We start from the raw sequence: 17580 nt of genomic DNA, 5'->3' as shown, positions 1-17580 counted from the left end.
CACATCCAATTGGGTAGATCATGGCAATTCGATCGCAAGACTCAAAATGACGAGTTCCAGAACACCTACTCATTCGCAGAGGCGAAGCACATTGTTTTCTAGTCCATCAAGGATTCAAAAGGAGAAGATATACACGTCGTGGAGAAGCTCATGGTCCCACATTCCACCTTTCTACACTTTTGTACGAGAAGCCTCAGTCGTGATGGCCTTAATCGTCTTAGCGGGGACAAAGGAGAATACCAAGCCACCAATGGTGATCCATCTGCTGCTAGCCGATTTTTTAGGATGTGATGACCGACAATCTACCAAAAGGTCTACCACCACTTGAGGTATCCAACTTACCATATATCTTATTTCTAGTTTGGTATTGCTGAACAAGCCCACCTATATATTGAGTTCAACTAAGTACGAGGAGTTACAGCGGCAGTTGTAGGATCTCATTGCTAGAGGGTTGGTTAGAGAGTATCGACCCATGTGTTGTTCCCACTCTGATAGTGCCTAAGAAGGATGGTTCAGGAGAATATGTATTAATAATCGAGTTATACCTCGCATAGTTGATTTATTGGATCAGTTGCATGGGATCATTTTCTTTTCCAAGGTCGACCATGTGCAACAAATATCACCATATCAGGTTTATCGTTGTTTACTTTGACGACATCTCTTCTACAGTAGTTTGGAGGAGCACTTGCAACATCTAAGATTGGTTTTTAAGGAGTTGCGATTGGAAAAGCTATATACTCACCCAAAAAAGCATCTCTTTTTGACAGTACGAATTTGCCTTTTGGGTTACATTATATTTGCAATAAGCATTTAGATGGGCCTTAGAAAGATCGAAGTAATCGTGAGTTGGACTCCCCCACATTTTTTTAACGTGTTGAGGCAGTTTTTGGGGTTGACATCAATTTATAGGAGTTTCATTAGAGCTTTAGCACCATTGTAGCTCTCCTGATAGAACTTTTGAAAGAAAAGAAGTTGCACTAGATAGAGGCAGCTCATTACAACTTTGACACTCTTAAGGAGAAGGTGATGCAAGCTCTAGTGTTGCTCTACCGGATTTCAACCAATTGTTTGAGATGGAGTGTGATGCTTGTAATGTGGGGAATAGAGCAATACTGAGTCAATGAGGACATCCCAGAGCCTTCTTCAATGAGAAGTCAAATGAGTCTAAGAGAAATATTCGACACACGACAAAGTTCTATGCAATATGGAGAGCTCTTCACCACTGGAGTCACTACATGTTGACAAGCGAGCTCCATTTATTCATGGATCACGAGGCTGAGATTCTTGAACAATCAGAGCAAGCTGAAGGGCATGCATGCTTACTGGATCGAGTTCTTGGTGTCATTCCAGTTATTGTTCTAGCACAAAGAAGGAAGCCAAAATAAAGTAACATATGCCTTGAGTCACCACCATTTGCTGATAATCTCCTAGACTAGAGATGTGGGGTTCGAGGCGCTAAAGAAGTTGTACAAGGTAATGGAGGATTTTGGGGAGATTTGGAAACAATGTCAAAAGAAACTTGCATGACAGTATCACATATTTGATGGCTACATGTTCCACCAGAACAGGTTGCGTATTCCCAGATGTTCGTTGAGGGAGTCCATCATTCAGGAGAGTCACATTGGGGGATTAGCGCGTCACTTTGGCAGAGATAAGACCCTCACATTGGTGAAGGAAAATTTCTTCTAGCCCAAACTAACAAGACGTGTGAAGCGATATGTTAGGCAGTGCAAAATTTGTTACATGGCCATTACTACAGGGCAAAATACAGGACTATACACACCATTACTAGTATTATAGGCTTTTCGGGTAGATGTTAGTATGAATTTCGTGGTGGATCTTCCAATGAAGCAGCGAAACAATGATTCAATGATGGTTGTGGTTGACAGGTTCTCGAAGATGACTCATTTCATACCTTGCCACCGGACATTAGATGCATCACATATAACTGACTTGTACTTTAGGGAGATTGTGAAGCTGCACAAGATACCCAAGGCCATTATATCTGATAGGGATGTTAAGTTTTTGAGTCACTTTTGGTGGATCCTATGGGCGAAGCTTGTTACTCAGCTTCAATTCAACTCAACTGCTCATTTACAGATGGATTCTCAGACAAGGGTGCTGAATATGAGTTTGGGGAATCTCTTGAGGTGTTTTATAGGAAAGAACATCAAGCAGTTGGATTTGATTCTAGCCCAACAGTTCCTTGAGTCAGATTACGAGACGCACCCCCTTCGAGGTCATATATGGGTGCAACCCACTCACTCCACTTGAGTTGGTACCACTTCCTCCTACTTTAGAGACTAATGTGGATGCTGACGTGAGGGTACATGAGATTCAGAAGCTACACGAAGAGATTGGGAAAAAGATCATCAAGCAGATCACAAGTACCAGGTACAAGCTAATAAAAATAAAGAAGATGGGGACATTTCAGGAGAGAGATCTAATTCATACTGAAGAAAGAGAGATTTCCCACAAGATCATTTGGGAAACTCAAGCCAAAAGTGATGCTCTGGGTGTATCCTTTTCATTGTGGTGATTAGTTTCTAATGATTGGGTGGTGTTCCGTGTGTATCTTGCTCTCGAGGTGGTATTTATCTTCGAATTTGCTTGCCCCACAGCTGCCCCTTCATTGACGCGACCCCTTGCCTTGCTGCACTTCCCTCCGCAATGCTTTTCTTGTTAGCCACCCTTTCTTCCAGCTGCCAACTCCATCCCCAACTTCCTTCCCTTTCAACCGTAGGTCACCCCCCCCCACTTCCTCCACACCACTGCCGCAACTCTCCCTCCCACCTAGCACTCTTCCATCCCGCATAGCCGCCCAACACCCCTTGGGATACATTCTTAGTGGTGTTTGTATCGTGTCTGTTGCTATTTTCATATCTGTTTGTGTGATTTGATTTTTTTTTTTAATTCAACAATAATATTTTGTTTTCCTATCGTTGTTTGACTAACTCGGTATCAACATGTATCTAAAACAGATGAGATTTCAAAAGATAAGCTATTCTGATTAACAGAAACCCTAGATTCATTCTTTCTTTAGGTGGAAGTGGAAATCCTGTAACAGGAGCCTCTCTAATTATTTCGGCATCCTCATTGGATCCAAAAAAAATAAAAAATGCAAAATTGATGAGAAGCAAAATCATCAGGAAGATAGTAAATACAATGTGGAATTTTGGATGAGCTAAAGAAGTGAAGAAGAGAAGCATGCTCGCCTCCATGTATCATTGGTGGAAACTTCTCGAAACAATTTGAATATTAAGCATATAAATCACAATAGGGGAGAGTCTTGACATTACTTAGTCATGATCATTAGGTTATGAAATCCTTACCATACAACATTTCTTAAGTAAAGCACAATATAATGGGGACAAAAACAAAATTACTTAACAATCACGCCCGGAAAAAATCAATGCCAGCGCGCTATGACAGTTGAGCTTTGAGAGGAATCAATTTATTTAATTACCACAACTCAAATTATTATTCAAGCAGGATGTTTTAGACTTGAATTAACTGTAAAAAAAGTCTGAGTTGATGGCTTGACAAAAGACTTGGCTTGAAATATATCATGTTGACTTCAAATTGCTCGAACTGGAAGCTTCAAGCAATGCTACCAACCATACTAATGGTCTACTCTTGACTGTCAATTACTACTTTGAAGACCTGAGTTGGCCATTAGGGTTGTCCAAAAAAATCGATATTCGTGTTGGCAGGCTCTAACTCAATAAATTGCTCAAGCTTGGCTGGTTTTACAAGCTCAAATACTTAATAAGCTGAACACAAATATGATCTTGTTCAATCATTTTCAACTCGATAATGTACATAGCGCATATCTCTATTTTTATATGTTTGAATGGATAAATGTAAAGTATCTAATTTATATAAAGACTCAATTAAACTTTATGTTTGAGAAAAGAGAGCACAAATAGAACTATAGAATTAATTTTCTTGTTTGCTCAATTGGATAATATATTGATTACTAAAACTAGTGTTCATTGAATAAATTGTTTTTGTGATGCTCTTGATCTATAGATTCACATGAGATGAGAATCACAGTTTAGAGTTGCTTTCACCTTGTCTTCCCTGAATATTTCTCCATGTTAAAGAAACATTTTTATTGAAAAGCATATGATGCCTTGAAACAAATTTATTTCTATAAAAGAAACTTGTAAAATGCTTGGCCATCTAGTTTATTTTATAGAGCAGAAATTTTTTATTTGAAATGAAAAATAGAGAAAGTGGACGTGTATTGGGATATATAGTCATTGAAGAATTTAGGTTATGCATTATACGTCTGTGCTCTTGTGTGTGCGCCTGTGTTTACACAGGACTATTTCAAAGGGCTTTATTTTCTGTTCATTAAAAGGCTGTTAATTACCCTTTTTGCATAGGACATGACGTTTAGATGGAAATTTGATTAACCTAGTGGTCAGCTTATTTTTATATTGCCTTTTGTTCTGGCCGTTTTTCATGCTCAACTTTCTCAACTCTTTTTCTAATTTCTAATTTATAGGAGTCATGCGGCATCCTTAGAAGAGTTGAAAAAATTGCTTATATTTATTGTCTATTAAAAATTTATTCCCTGCGTAGAAGTAATTTCTCTTTTTAAAAGTAGCAAGTATCTATGCCAACTCCTTGGGATTTGCTTTGGATGCACACATTATAATGCCATTTTATTGAAAGCTATGGTGACATTCTAATGTGTTCTCACCTTGCTTGTTTTCAAAGTTTCTTAACTTCTGGGTAGTGGCCTGAATTGATGAATGTATAGTTGAGAAGGAAGGCTTCTTTATACTTGCATCTACTTTTTTGGTCAATATTTTTTAATCTATTGTTTACCAAGTGAGATTTTTTTTTCTCTGACATGATTTTTACCATGCCTTAACCAAATTTCAGTGGGTGGTTATTCACGGCTACAAAACTTGTGAACCCATTGTTTGCTCTGTTAGATCCAGAAGTTGCACATCATTTGGCTGTTTTAGCTGCTGCTCGGCGCTTGCTTCCTAGGGAGAAAAGGCCTGACCCAGAGGTACTTGGTCTGGAAGTATGGGGCCGAAAATTTAGAAATCCCATCGGACTTGCTGCTGGTTTTGATAAGAATGCTGAGGCAGTTGAAGGTTTACTTGGGTTAGGATTTGGTTTCGTTGAAATTGGTTCAGTTACTCCTATGCCACAGGAGGGCAATCCAAAGCCTCGGATATTCAGACTACCAAAGGAGGGGTAAGCATGTTGTTTTATTTAAGTTTCTTAACATTAATAATAGAGTAATGTGCCCAAATAATCCCCTAATTATTTAGATGAGGTCATTTTAATCTAGTGTGCATAAAAATGCCAAATTATTCCCCAAGCCCATTAATTTGGAGCTAAATTACCATCGGTGTGGATTATTTAAGCCCATATTAAAGAAGTTTAGAGACCAAATTAGCACTTTTATAGACTCAAACTAAAATAGCCCCCTAAAAAAAAATCGGATGACTATATTGACACTTTTCTCATTAATAATCACAACTTTATCTTACAATTTCAATAATCAAACATTCTTGATTGAATTATCTGAATTGAATATTCATTAACAAATTCTTGGTTTTGTTGGCAGTGCTATAATAAATCGATGCGGATTCAATAGTGAAGGTATTGTGGTTGTTGCTAAACGTCTCGGTGCCCAGCATGGAAAAAGGAAAATGGAAGAAACAACAAGTACTTTATCTTCATCTAAGGATGATGTGAAGCAGGGAGGCAAAGCTGGTCCTGGAATTCTTGGCGTCAATATTGGCAAGAACAAGACAAGTGAAGATGCTGCTGCAGATTATGTTCAAGGAGTTCATACCCTCTCTCAGTATGCTGACTACTTGGTAATTTTTATTTTATACCTATAGTATCACTTTTCTAATTTGTATGAATTATTAATTTGTGGTGATGCGCTTGAGTGCTGTTTAAATTTTCTTCCTTTTTGGTGTATTTTTCAATTCAGGCCAGTGTCTTAAACTTTCATAGTTTATATCATTCTGCTGGCATCTCCGTTAGTTTTTATTTTATTTTATTTTATGCAGCAGATTTATTGGTGCTGCTGTAATTTGCGTCTTTTTATTGTGATCTACTAACGAGGTGAAATCTCGATGCTTTGAAATATTATTTTTATAAGGTTTGAAAATTGACTAATCTCCAGTTTATGAAAATTGATTAATTGTAGTTTCTAATTTTGTTTAAAGAAAACTCTTTAATCGATGCAGTTTATTTTGTCTTTTGTCCTGTTTGCAAGTTGTTCGTTTAACAAAATTATTTGGCATATAATAAGTAAATTCATAAAGTTATTTCTTCTTTTAATTTAAAGACCTTTTTTAAATTTAATTTATTTACAGTTGCAGCATACGAATACTGAAATTCATACAAAGTGCTATTTTGTCAAATGATTCTATGGGTAATTGAACCCAAAATATGTATTTATATAAAAAGTTTTATTTTTGCAATTGTATCAGGAGGCATGCATCTTGAAAAACTTTTAGTCTGTGTTTGGATGCCACGAATTGAGTATTGTGAAATGAAAAAATGGTTGAAAACTTAATTTAACAAATTTTGATTTTTAGTCAACTTATAAATTGTTAACTGCACTTTCATTATGTGACAAAATGAAATCAAAGTCATCTATGATACCAGGGTAGCGGAATTGGGTTGTGTGGAATTTAGGAGGAACTCTTGGAGGAAAAACTATCTAATTTATCATTTTACTAATACAAACAAATAACAAATTATGTACAACTTAGACAATCCTTGATACAATTGGTGCAAAATTCAAATCATCATGATAAAAATGAAACAAATAAAAACACAATGATGAATAATTAAGGGAGAATAATTTCTCCCTTTCAAATGTAGCAATGTACCCACGGTTTCATATCAACACTCCATCTCAAGTTGGGTTGTATATGTTAGACATCTCAAACTTGTTGTTGAGATTACTAAAATGGTGCCGAGGAAGTGTGTTGGTAAGAATGTAAACATTCTGATTTTGAGTTGTGATATAGTTTACTTGAACAACCCCTCTATTAACCTTCTCAGAGATGAACTGTCTGTCAACCTCTATATGTTTGGTCTGATCTTATTGTATCAGTTTCTTTCAAATACTGATGGTTAATTGATTATTATTGAATATCTTAGTAGTGCTTTTGTTCTTAATGTGTAGTTCCACAATTAATTACTTAGCCATATCCCTTCACAAATTTCTTGGGTCAGGGCATGATACTAAGATTTTGTACTACTTCTTGCCACCACAGTTTGTTTTTTTTACTTCTCCAAGTAACTGGGTTATCCCATAGAAATGAATAGTAACCTGTAGTGGATCTTCTGTCAGTCAGCTCTCTTGCTCAACTAGCATAAATTTAGATGTCATTGTTACGATTCTCAGTTTTCTTGAGTATTAATCCAGGTCCTTGAGTCATCTTTATTTACCCCAGGATTCAAAAGACCACTTCTAAATGATTTTCATTTGGATCGTTCATATGTTGTCTCACTACACTCACATAAAATGCAATTTTAAGACTTGTAGGTGACAGATAAATAAGTTTTCTCAGAAGTATTTAATACATCTCTTTTTCAACAGGGGTGGTATCCTCTCTTTTTGATGCTCATCGATTGGGATTCATAGGAGTATCCTAAAGGAGATATGAATGTTAGGATATGCCAGTTTTTTTCTTTGATAATAAATCAAAGATATATTTTCTTTGGGATATGACAGTTTTTTTAGTTCTTGCTACTTCCATTCCCAGGAATTATCTTAAAGCTCCAAGTTCTTTGATCTCAAACTCTGAAGTCATTATTCTTTTGATTGTTTCAAGCTCCATAACGTCATTGTCTATAAGAATAAATTTATCTACGTAGGCAATTAGGATGACTATCATACATTCTTGATTTGATTCCATAAACAAAGTGTGATCAGCCTGACACTGATAGTAAACTATTGACAAAAATATTCTCGGTAAACCTTTCAAGTCATGTCGTGGGAGATTTTTTCAACCCATATAATAATTTTTTTAGTTAGCACTCTAGCTGATTATTTGTGTTATTTTTTAATCTTGGAGGTATCTCCATATACACTTCTTCCTTAAGGTCCCCATTAAAAATGCATTTCTAATGTCTAGCTAATGTAAAGGCCAGTCATTGTTGACAACAAATGCAGTAATATTTTTGCTGTGAACAATTTCACACTCGTTCAAATGTCTCCTGGTAATCGATCTCATAAGACTAAGTGAACCCTTTTGTTACAAGTCTAGTTTTGAACCTTTCTATACACTTATTACTTTGTATTTAATTTTGAATCCACATTTGCATCATATATTTCCTTTCCCAGGTGCAGAGTTTTTATGATCCATATACAATTCTTTTCAAGAGCAAGAATCTTTTCTTCCACAATTTTTTCCAAGCAGGAATAGATAAGGTTTCTTGGATTGAATTTAAGACCCACACATTATCCAAGTTATGAACAAAAGATTTGTAAGAGGATGATAATTTTTCATAGTTCACAAATTTTTCCATTTGGTGTTGTGTGCATTCTTTTGCTCCTTCTTCTTGGTTGTCATGATGTGCTCACCCAATCACTGTGTTAATACTTGAGGTGTGTGGAGTTGGTTTCAGTGGTTTACATTTTTGGTTTTACATATTATCCCTTACATGCTCGGTGGATTAAGGCTTTGTTGTTGTTGTTGTTGTTGTTTTTTTTTTGTTGTACACACAAAGTTCTTTGCTCCTAGTGGGAGCGGTGGAAGGATTAATTGGAGTAGTAGGTTCATTTTCAGGTTGATTTTTGATAGCGGAGAAAATAGTAAGTTTATTAGTGATATAAGGGAGGTGAGTTCCACATTTTTGAATGATGCCCTAAATTTAATATTTTCTCCAACTCTTTAGATTTGTGATAATATGGTTGATTTTTAAAGAATGTGACATCCATGGAGTTGTTGAATTTTTGTGTGTATAAAGAGTAGCATTTATACCCCCATTTTGTTTAAAGAGTAGTCTGCAAAGATGCATTTGATTAACTTGGGATTAAGTTTGAACAAAGACGATGCAACAAAAAATTTTTAATGATAGGTTAGGGCTGAAGGATTGAATGTGGGGGTAGGATTTTATGAGGGTGTTGAGAGGTTTGTTTAACACTCTGTTGAGCATCCTATTTATATGATAAGTGCATGTGAGAAGTACATTGTCCAAAAGTGTTTGGGTACAATGCTGCTTAATAGAATTAAACTGGTTACCTCGAGGAGATGTTTGTTCTTTCTCTTATCTACACTATTTTATTGGGTTGTGTCAACATAAGAGCTTATATGAATGTCTTTTTTCGATAGATAAGGGCCAAGAGTAGAGTTATAGTAGTCTTTTGCATTAGTAGTTTTGAGAATATGAATTTTGCTTTATGATTGGGTGAAGGATCATGTTGTGGAAGATCTTAAATATGCTGACAATTTCAGATTTTTTCCTTAATGAGAAATGTTCAAGTGGTTCTGGTGATTATCAATGAAGGTGAAAAACCATCTAACACCATCTATATTTTTTATTTTTGAGGACCCCTAGATATCACTCTAAATCATGGAGAAGGGATGTGTTAGTTTGTATTTAAGTCTTCGGTACATTTGTCGAGTATATTTTGTAAGTTGGACAAGTTTTACACTGATAAGAATTAGGTTTTTTATTGATAAACTAATGAGGATGCAATTTTTCAATATAAAATAATTAGGATTCCGAAGATGAAAATGCTATAACATAACTTTGACTCTGATGAGAAACAGCTCCGATACAAGACTTGACTCGAAGGATTGTGAATGGTGGGACAATTTTTTTGAATTTGGAGTCTTAGTAAGTAGATGAAGTCCATGATACATGTCAGCACTGCTAATCACATTCCCTAAGTTCATCACTTGAAATTCACACAATTATGGTAGAATTTAGTAACACAATTTACGTCACGAGTAAGTTTTCCGATAAACAGTAAATTACAGTTAAGTTTAGGAACATAAATCATAGACTGAAGAATAAGATCCTTTATAAGTTTCATACTTCTTCTTACTTCTACAGATGAGAGGGAGTCATCTATGGTTCTAACTGCAACATGGTGTTTGTAATGATGGAAGGATTGGAAATCACTGATATCACCTGTCATGTGATCAGATGCTTAATAGTTCACTATCCAAGGCCGATTCTTCCTGTTGAGAGTAACAAGAGTAGATTCAAGACTACATAGATGTGCTAGAAGACTAATAGAAGGCTCACAATATTATCTCAGAAGTTTTTGGAGAGCTTCAAATTGTTCCTTGCTAAATGGATAATGTTCATGAGGCTCGTCTTCCTTGGATGTTGTATTTGCTTGATTTTTCCCATCACCTTTAACTTTGTTGGGCTTCAAATCTGCCAGCTTTCCATAAATTTTCCAACACATCTCATTAAGACGACCAAACTTCTTGCAATATTCTCACCACGGTCTGTTTTTCTTTGATTTTTTGTCCTGAGATGATTTGTGAGTGTATAAAGCGAAGTTGTCAACATTTGATGCAGTGGGATTACTTGTCATCATGACTTTCTTCTTGCTCTCATCTATTCGTGCTTTATCAATGGATTCATGAATTAGGGGAAGAGATTTGGTTCTAATGATTCTTCCTCTAACTTATCTAGTTCCCTGTTGAGTTCTCGAATGAAGTTGAAGGTTCTCTTATGTTTTTGTAAAGCGCAAATTCTTGTGTGCACATCAATGTGGAGGTTTCATGCATATCTAATTGAAGCCAATATCTGGAGAAAATGTTGAAGTATTAAGTGACATTCAACTCACCCTACCACAGATCATATAATATAGTTTTAATGTCAAATAACTTGGAGGTGTTGTCAACAATTGAATGGGTTTTCCTTGCAGTATCCTTTTTGTTTTCTTGACTTTTTGTACAGGAGGAAGTTTTCTCCAATTTCTGTGGTAATGGAGTTTTGCCAAGTCATGACATGATTATGTGAACTTCAATCTTGAGTGTCCGATGTTTAAGATCAGTAATTTTTTGTGCGGGATTTTTCTCAGTGAGATGATCGTTATTTCCTTTCTCACAAATGTACTTAAAACATAGATTGAGATCATTGCAAGAAATTATTGTTATGTAGTTTGTGATTGGTGATGCAGAAAGAGAATTCAGATTCTGCAGAACCAAACATCATAGAGTCAGGTTCAGAAGTAACTTCTAAAGAGGAAGAAGTAGCTTTCATATCGTATTTGGTCACGATAAGGCGTCAACAAGAAGGAGTTTCATTGGCGGGGAAAGGATTTCTAGCTGAGAAAAAATTATGTCGTCGACATATGATTTTCAACCATACAGAGGGGCAGGATTTGTGTTGGAGAGATGGGAGTGGTTGCCATCAGGGTACATTCAGTCTCAGACATGGAATTTTCACTATAGAGAATCACGACAACCGGATTATGATATCTGCTGCAAAGGATTTCCACTGGAGAAAGAAGATCAGATAGACCCACCGATTATGATTTCCACTAAAGGGAGAAAATCTTGAGATTCATTGTATCTGTGATCGAGGAAGCTTGTGACTGCTTCCATAGAAAATAGTGGAAGTCTATGGGAGTAGTGAACGCTGTAGGGAAGATTCCGACTGAGGAAACATAATGTATAGCTGCTCTGATGGCACGCAACAGAAGCCTGCTCTGATAGAAGGCAGTGAAAGCCCACGGGAGTAGCAAACACCTGCATGAAAGATTTCGATAGGGGAGTGTGACTGCTCTGATGGGATGCTACGAAAGCTTGCAGAACCAAACCCTTGCAGGCTTCTGCAAGGAAGATTCTCCTAGTGGAACGCCTGCAGGAAGCTAACAGGCTAGTTGTCGGCTACAAGCTAGCCGTGAGAAAGAGCAAAAGCATGTGTTGGAGAGTGTCTTGCTTCAGGGAGGATTCCGGAGACTTAAGCGAGATCTAGGTTTTGATACCATATGGAATTTAGGAGGAACTCCTAGAGGAAAAATTGTCTAATTTCTCATTTTACTAATACAAACAGATAACAAACATATACAGCTCAAGCTTTGTTTAGAGCTAGAACCGTTTGATGCTCTTCTCAGCTAGCTACCTGGATAAGCTTTGATTGTCAATCATTTAGCAAGAGAACTTGAGTCAGCTCAGAAACAAGCACAAAACATCCCCATTTCCAACTTACGATTTGAAATTTTTATCTTGGATAGTATGAGGATTTATAATTACGAAAATACATACATATCACGCAATTCTTATGTATTTACATATCTCACACATATACTTTCATATTTACATTTATAGCACTTTGGTGCTTTAAATCTATGCATGAAAAGGTATATTTTACCATTTTTGGTTTGAAATTAAAGATTTGAGTGATGGGTGTGTAAGTATGTAAGTTTAGGTGTGAGATATGTAAACCCGAGTAGTTTGGGCAAGGTTGATGGTGGTTGTGATTGGATGCAATGTTTACAATTTGTCATTACAACTTGGGCTTTAAATACAATAATGAACAAGCAGTACAGTATTTTGCTTTTTTAAATTTTTTTCATTGAATGTCATCTAAAACAATGCATTTGCTTTTAAACCATTTGTTTGCTATCTGTTTACTGACATGTCATGATTAAGTCGCACTGTTCTTCAGCTGTCAGTTCACTATCTTGGCATGAAAGCTTAGGTGTAAGTAGGAAAGTTTAGGTGTGAGATGTGTAAACACGAGTAGTTTGGGAAAGGTTGATGGTGTTTGTGATTGGATGCAATGTTTACAATTTGTCATTACAGCTTGGGCATACAATAATGAACAAGCTTTACATGATGTTGCCTTTTGAAATTATTTTCATTGAATGTCATCTAAAACAATGCATCTGCTTTTAAACCATTTATTTGCTCTGATATGTCATGATTAAGTCGCACTGTTCTTCAGCTATCAGTTCACTATCTCGGATCTGACTCTGTATGGCACCGCAGGTGATCAATGTTTCATCACCAAATACTCCTGGACTTCGTAAACTTCAGGGGAGGAAACAACTTAAGGATCTTATTAAGAGGGTTGGAGCCTAAATGAGTCTTGTAGTGTTTCCTTAGAGACTTCTTTCTGATGTAGTTTTAAAGTTTCCAATATCAAATTATAGGTTCAAGCTGCTCGTGATGAGATGCAATGGGCAGAGGATGGTCCACCGCCATTGCTTGTGAAGATTGCTCCAGATTTGTCAAAACAAGATCTTGAAGACATTGCAGCAGTAAACTTGGATCTCCATCCTACCTCTGACCCTGTCCCCTTAAATTGGCTTCGCCATATTCTCATTTGTTTTTAATCTTTTACAGGTGGCTCTTGCACTTCGCTTGGATGGATTGGTAATTTCTTTTGTCTGTTTCATTACTCGCCTTCAAGTGGTTGAATATTTCTTTTATGCAAGATTTTAGTTCACTATATATAATGCTAGAATAGAAGTAATTTGAAGCTTAAAAGTTACTGAATTGACTGGCTTGCATTCAATTTATACTCAATACTGTGCTTTTGCTTTGCCAATCTTCTTTTTAACTTATCCGATTATTTGCATGATATTATCTGGGTGCACTTTGAATGAATTATATTTTGTCCATTCTAAATTTTTCTTCTCAGATCATATCAAACACAACCATTTCGAGACCAGATCCTGTAAATAATCATCCTTTAGCTAAAGAAGCTGGTGGTTTAAGCGGAAAAACGCCGCTCTTCGATCTTTCGATGGGCATGCTTAGGGAGATGTATATTCTTACCAGGGTACTCACCAGTCTTTTTTTCCTGCCCTTCGTGGCAGTCTTTATTGAACTTAATACTAACAGTTTAGTTTGCTATTTTATTTGTTTTAGCACTTTCTGTTTTCATGTCCCTTCATTTATCACATTTCTCTTTGTACTAGTATTATAGCAGTAATTCAACCTTTTTGCTATTACAGGGAAAGATCCCACTTGTTGGTTGTGGAGGTATTAGCAGGTATTGGAAACTTTTATTTGTCATTAAATATCACTAGGATATTTTTCTACAGTTTTATTTGCTAAGTTCATGGGAAATTGCGTTTAATGTAGCGGCGAAGATGCATACAGAAAGGTTCGAGCTGGTGCAACACTTGTACAACTCTATACATCCTTTGCTTATGGTGGACCTGCGCTAATCCCCCAGATGAAGGTAATTTGGAACCTTATGTACCCTGGGTCATTTATGTGGCTAACTGCAATAATAGACTATTGGTATAAGCAAATTGCTTTCATTATGACAATGAGTTAGCAATATTAGACTATTGGTATAAGCAAATTGCTTTCCTTATGACAATGAAGAAAAAGGTGCATTGTTCTTTTTTTGCATACCATCTAACTATAATTTGCTTGGTTTTGGTTTGAAATTGTTTTTTATTGTTTATTTCTAATTAGGGTTGTGAATTTAGCTCGAAGATCGTTAAACACTAAAAAATTGATTTGAATTTTGGCTCGGATCGAAATAAACTAGCCGAACCTTTGGATCAAAATTTTTTTTTTCAAGCCGATTTCAAGACATACATGGATTGGCTCGAGCTTACTCAAGACCGATTTGTAGTATTTTTTATTTATAAATATTATATATTTAATGCAAAGTAAAATTGAATATAATGAGTCATGAGTCAATTTCAAGCTGATTTTGAGCTAGAAGGAATCCAAATAACTCAATTTGAGCCATCTAGTTTCAATTTTGAGCTGGTTTGAGCCAATTTCGAGCTAAAGTTGATCCAAATAATTCAATTTGAGCCAGCTCTTTTGATTTTGAGCTGGATCGAGCTCGATTCAATTTCGAGCCAACTCGGCTTGAAATCAAATTTAATGAGTCATGAGCCAATTTCGAGCCGCATTAAATCTATTCAAGCCGGTTTCGAGCCGGGTCCTACTTCTAATGTTTTTAGGTTGTACTAATTAGTTTGTAAAGTGCTTGGTAAATATATTAATTTATTTATTTTTTAAGCCATATTTTATGATGAATTTGAAAAATTTCCTATAATGTGTTGGCTATTATTTATGGTGCTTTTAATTCTTATCTGCATGCAAATATGAATAAGTGTTGGCTTGTCATAATCTAAAAGCTACTTAACATTTACAGGAAAGATTAGATTTCATGATGTAGGATTTTTATTTCATATTTGATATTTTAGACAATATTTTGTCAGTTAGACTTCATAATCATTTTTATTGTTATCAACGTTATTTTAGTCGTTATTAAGTTTGGTATTATATATATATATATATATATATATATATATTGTCCGATCTATAAATAAGGGCATCCTAGGGTACTTGGCTGTGGTCTTTAAAAGAAATCCTTGGTCTGGAACTGATGAAAGAAGGGTGTCAAAAGGCTAATTAGGTTGTTTATAAATAACTTATAGACATCACTCTCATTTGAGTTCAATTTCATAGTTCTAGGCTTTTCATAGGCACAGAAAATCATGGTTAATTACCTCTCTTATTTGTTAGAGAGACTTTGATTAAAATTAATCGTTTGGCTATATCAAGGTTCTTTGTGAGGGTTACCCATCGTGACCATTCTAGGATCTGTAGAAGGGTGAAAGGACACCGGAACGGAGTAGGTATGTTGTAGGATAGGTAAGAAAAGTGGGAGGAATGATGTCGGCTGAAATCTAGCGGGAACGACGGCTGGACTGCAATCCTAAAGCTGAAAACATCTGCTTTCTTTGAAGCTGAAAGGGGTGATATCTGTTTTTGGACTGCAAATTTGAGCAGTTCGATGGCTGTCTGACTGAAAAACAGTGGGTCGAATGGCGGCGGTGAGGAGGTTCCGCCACCTTTTTCTAAGTAACATACACTACTTGTAAAAGAAAAATTATATAATACTCCTTAAAGTAGAAATCAGAGACTGCGATATCCACAATACATAAAACCAAGCAAAAGTCCTCCACACAGAAATAAACAACACAAACAGATTTCTAATAGAAATTAACCCAAATTAAAAAAAAACAAAATAGGAAATAAGAAAGAAAAGACAAAATTTTCAGCTGAGTTTGCCACCAGGCGAGAGGTTACTGTTTCAACCTCCAGCGATCGCTGAATCCATGGTTTCTTGATCAGGAATTCCAAGGGATCGCGGGATCCCATCTATTCTACGATTCTGTGGAAAACTGCAGAGGCAGAAAGCTCCTGCGTCACATAGGTTCTTATATATTGCGATGTTGTCCAAGTAGGATACAACTCATAAGCTTGGGGGAGAAGGCCGGGGAATGATGACAAACCTTTCCGATGCCCTATGGTTCCATCGATCCAAGCATGTTGGCATACCATACCCTAGTCTAAATAATCAGTAGATAGTAACATAGCAATTTTCAAACTGAAGATCCTTTTTAGTAGTCTTGTGTCATGTTATTTAGAGGAATCTCTTAAATTGCGTTTAATAGCTTGCCAAGGAGGCAAATGTTTCAATCAATCTTAGTTGATAAAGGGTTTCACCGTCGTGCAGTATTTCTGTGTTTGAGTTGAACAGCATTATTTATTAGTTTAAGAACCAACGCTCAATATTCTCAAGGGTTGGTGTCGCATTGTATCACATTTTCTTTTATGAAACATTGAGGAATTAAATGAAGTTCATCTGTGGAAGAGTTTTGATGCGATTTCTATTTTGAATAAAATAGAAATTGGGAACAGTTATAATAAATGATACTTGCTTCTTTTCCTTATGTTCATCATGCTGGTATTTATTATTATTTTTTCTTGATTCTAGAATTTGTATTGAAGTGATATTTTACATGTTCATCACATGTATATATACTCCTCAGGCTGAACTGGCAGCGTGTCTTGAAAGAGATGGTTTCAAATCTGTCCAGGAAGCTGTAGGTGTGGATTGCAGATAGCAAGGACTCAATGGAAGACTTCAGCATAAGAGAAATTTTTCCATTGGCTTTCCTTCATCTTATGCATTCATGGGTATAAAAAGTGAGCCCAATTTATTATCAGAGATGTCCGGCAAGCTTTCTCCTGATTCAAGTTACAACAAAGCCTGCTCCAATGTAATTTTTTGATTTTTGATTTTTTGCTTATATGTTTTCCATCTCTACCTTGTAAAGTTTTGCCCGAAATGTAGAGCTCAGTTTTGCTTTTAGAAAACTGCAAGTTCTTTTAAATTTTAGTTATTGTACTTGTAAATTTATTGAATTGTTTTATATGCTGGTTTTTATGAGGGCTTTATTTATTGATTTTTACTCTTTTTAAGGTCCCCCTTACAGCATAAAAATGTTTATGGATGTGTTCTGTGCATGGCCCAGCGGGTTTAATGTTTATTAAGATGAATGCTTTATAATTAACTAACATTAATTAAAAATAATGAAAATGACCAAGGAAAAAAAAATGCCTAGCGTATGATAAGATGCATTCATAAATTCAGCTCGCAACATGAGAAAATTAAGCAAATTATAATTATAATTGTTGTCCATGAATATATATATATAAAGGAATGTACAAAGGCTATTATGTGAGCCACCAACCACTCTTAAATCTTAATGTGTCTAAAATTATAAGTACCATCTCCTTAAGGCTAACTGTGCCAGAGGGTATAATATATATATATATA

General features: G+C 35.8%; 1 protein-coding gene across 1 annotated transcript in view; it reads left to right on the top strand.

Moving 5' to 3' along the window:
* The window catches only part of LOC110033874 (dihydroorotate dehydrogenase (quinone), mitochondrial), a 35783-nt gene extending 18644 nt beyond the window's left edge, over nucleotides 1–17139 (top strand). The window contains exons 3-11 of the mRNA XM_020738022.1: nucleotides 4897–5220; nucleotides 5597–5852; nucleotides 12963–13043; nucleotides 13127–13234; nucleotides 13320–13349; nucleotides 13618–13758; nucleotides 13934–13971; nucleotides 14064–14163; nucleotides 16790–17139. Coding sequence (XP_020593681.1) covers nucleotides 4897–5220; nucleotides 5597–5852; nucleotides 12963–13043; nucleotides 13127–13234; nucleotides 13320–13349; nucleotides 13618–13758; nucleotides 13934–13971; nucleotides 14064–14163; nucleotides 16790–16864 — 1153 coding nt within the window. The 3' untranslated portion in view covers nucleotides 16865–17139. The remainder of the gene's footprint in view (nucleotides 1–4896; nucleotides 5221–5596; nucleotides 5853–12962; nucleotides 13044–13126; nucleotides 13235–13319; nucleotides 13350–13617; nucleotides 13759–13933; nucleotides 13972–14063; nucleotides 14164–16789) is intronic.
* The last annotated feature ends 441 nt before the right edge of the window (nucleotides 17140–17580 follow it).

This window comes from Phalaenopsis equestris, unplaced genomic scaffold (assembly GCF_001263595.1).
Source record: "Phalaenopsis equestris unplaced genomic scaffold, ASM126359v1 Scaffold001307, whole genome shotgun sequence".
Classification (NCBI taxonomy): Eukaryota; Viridiplantae; Streptophyta; class Magnoliopsida; order Asparagales; family Orchidaceae; genus Phalaenopsis; species Phalaenopsis equestris.
The sequence above is the reverse complement of the archived record's forward strand: the minus strand, read 5'-3'. Positions and strand labels throughout refer to the sequence as shown.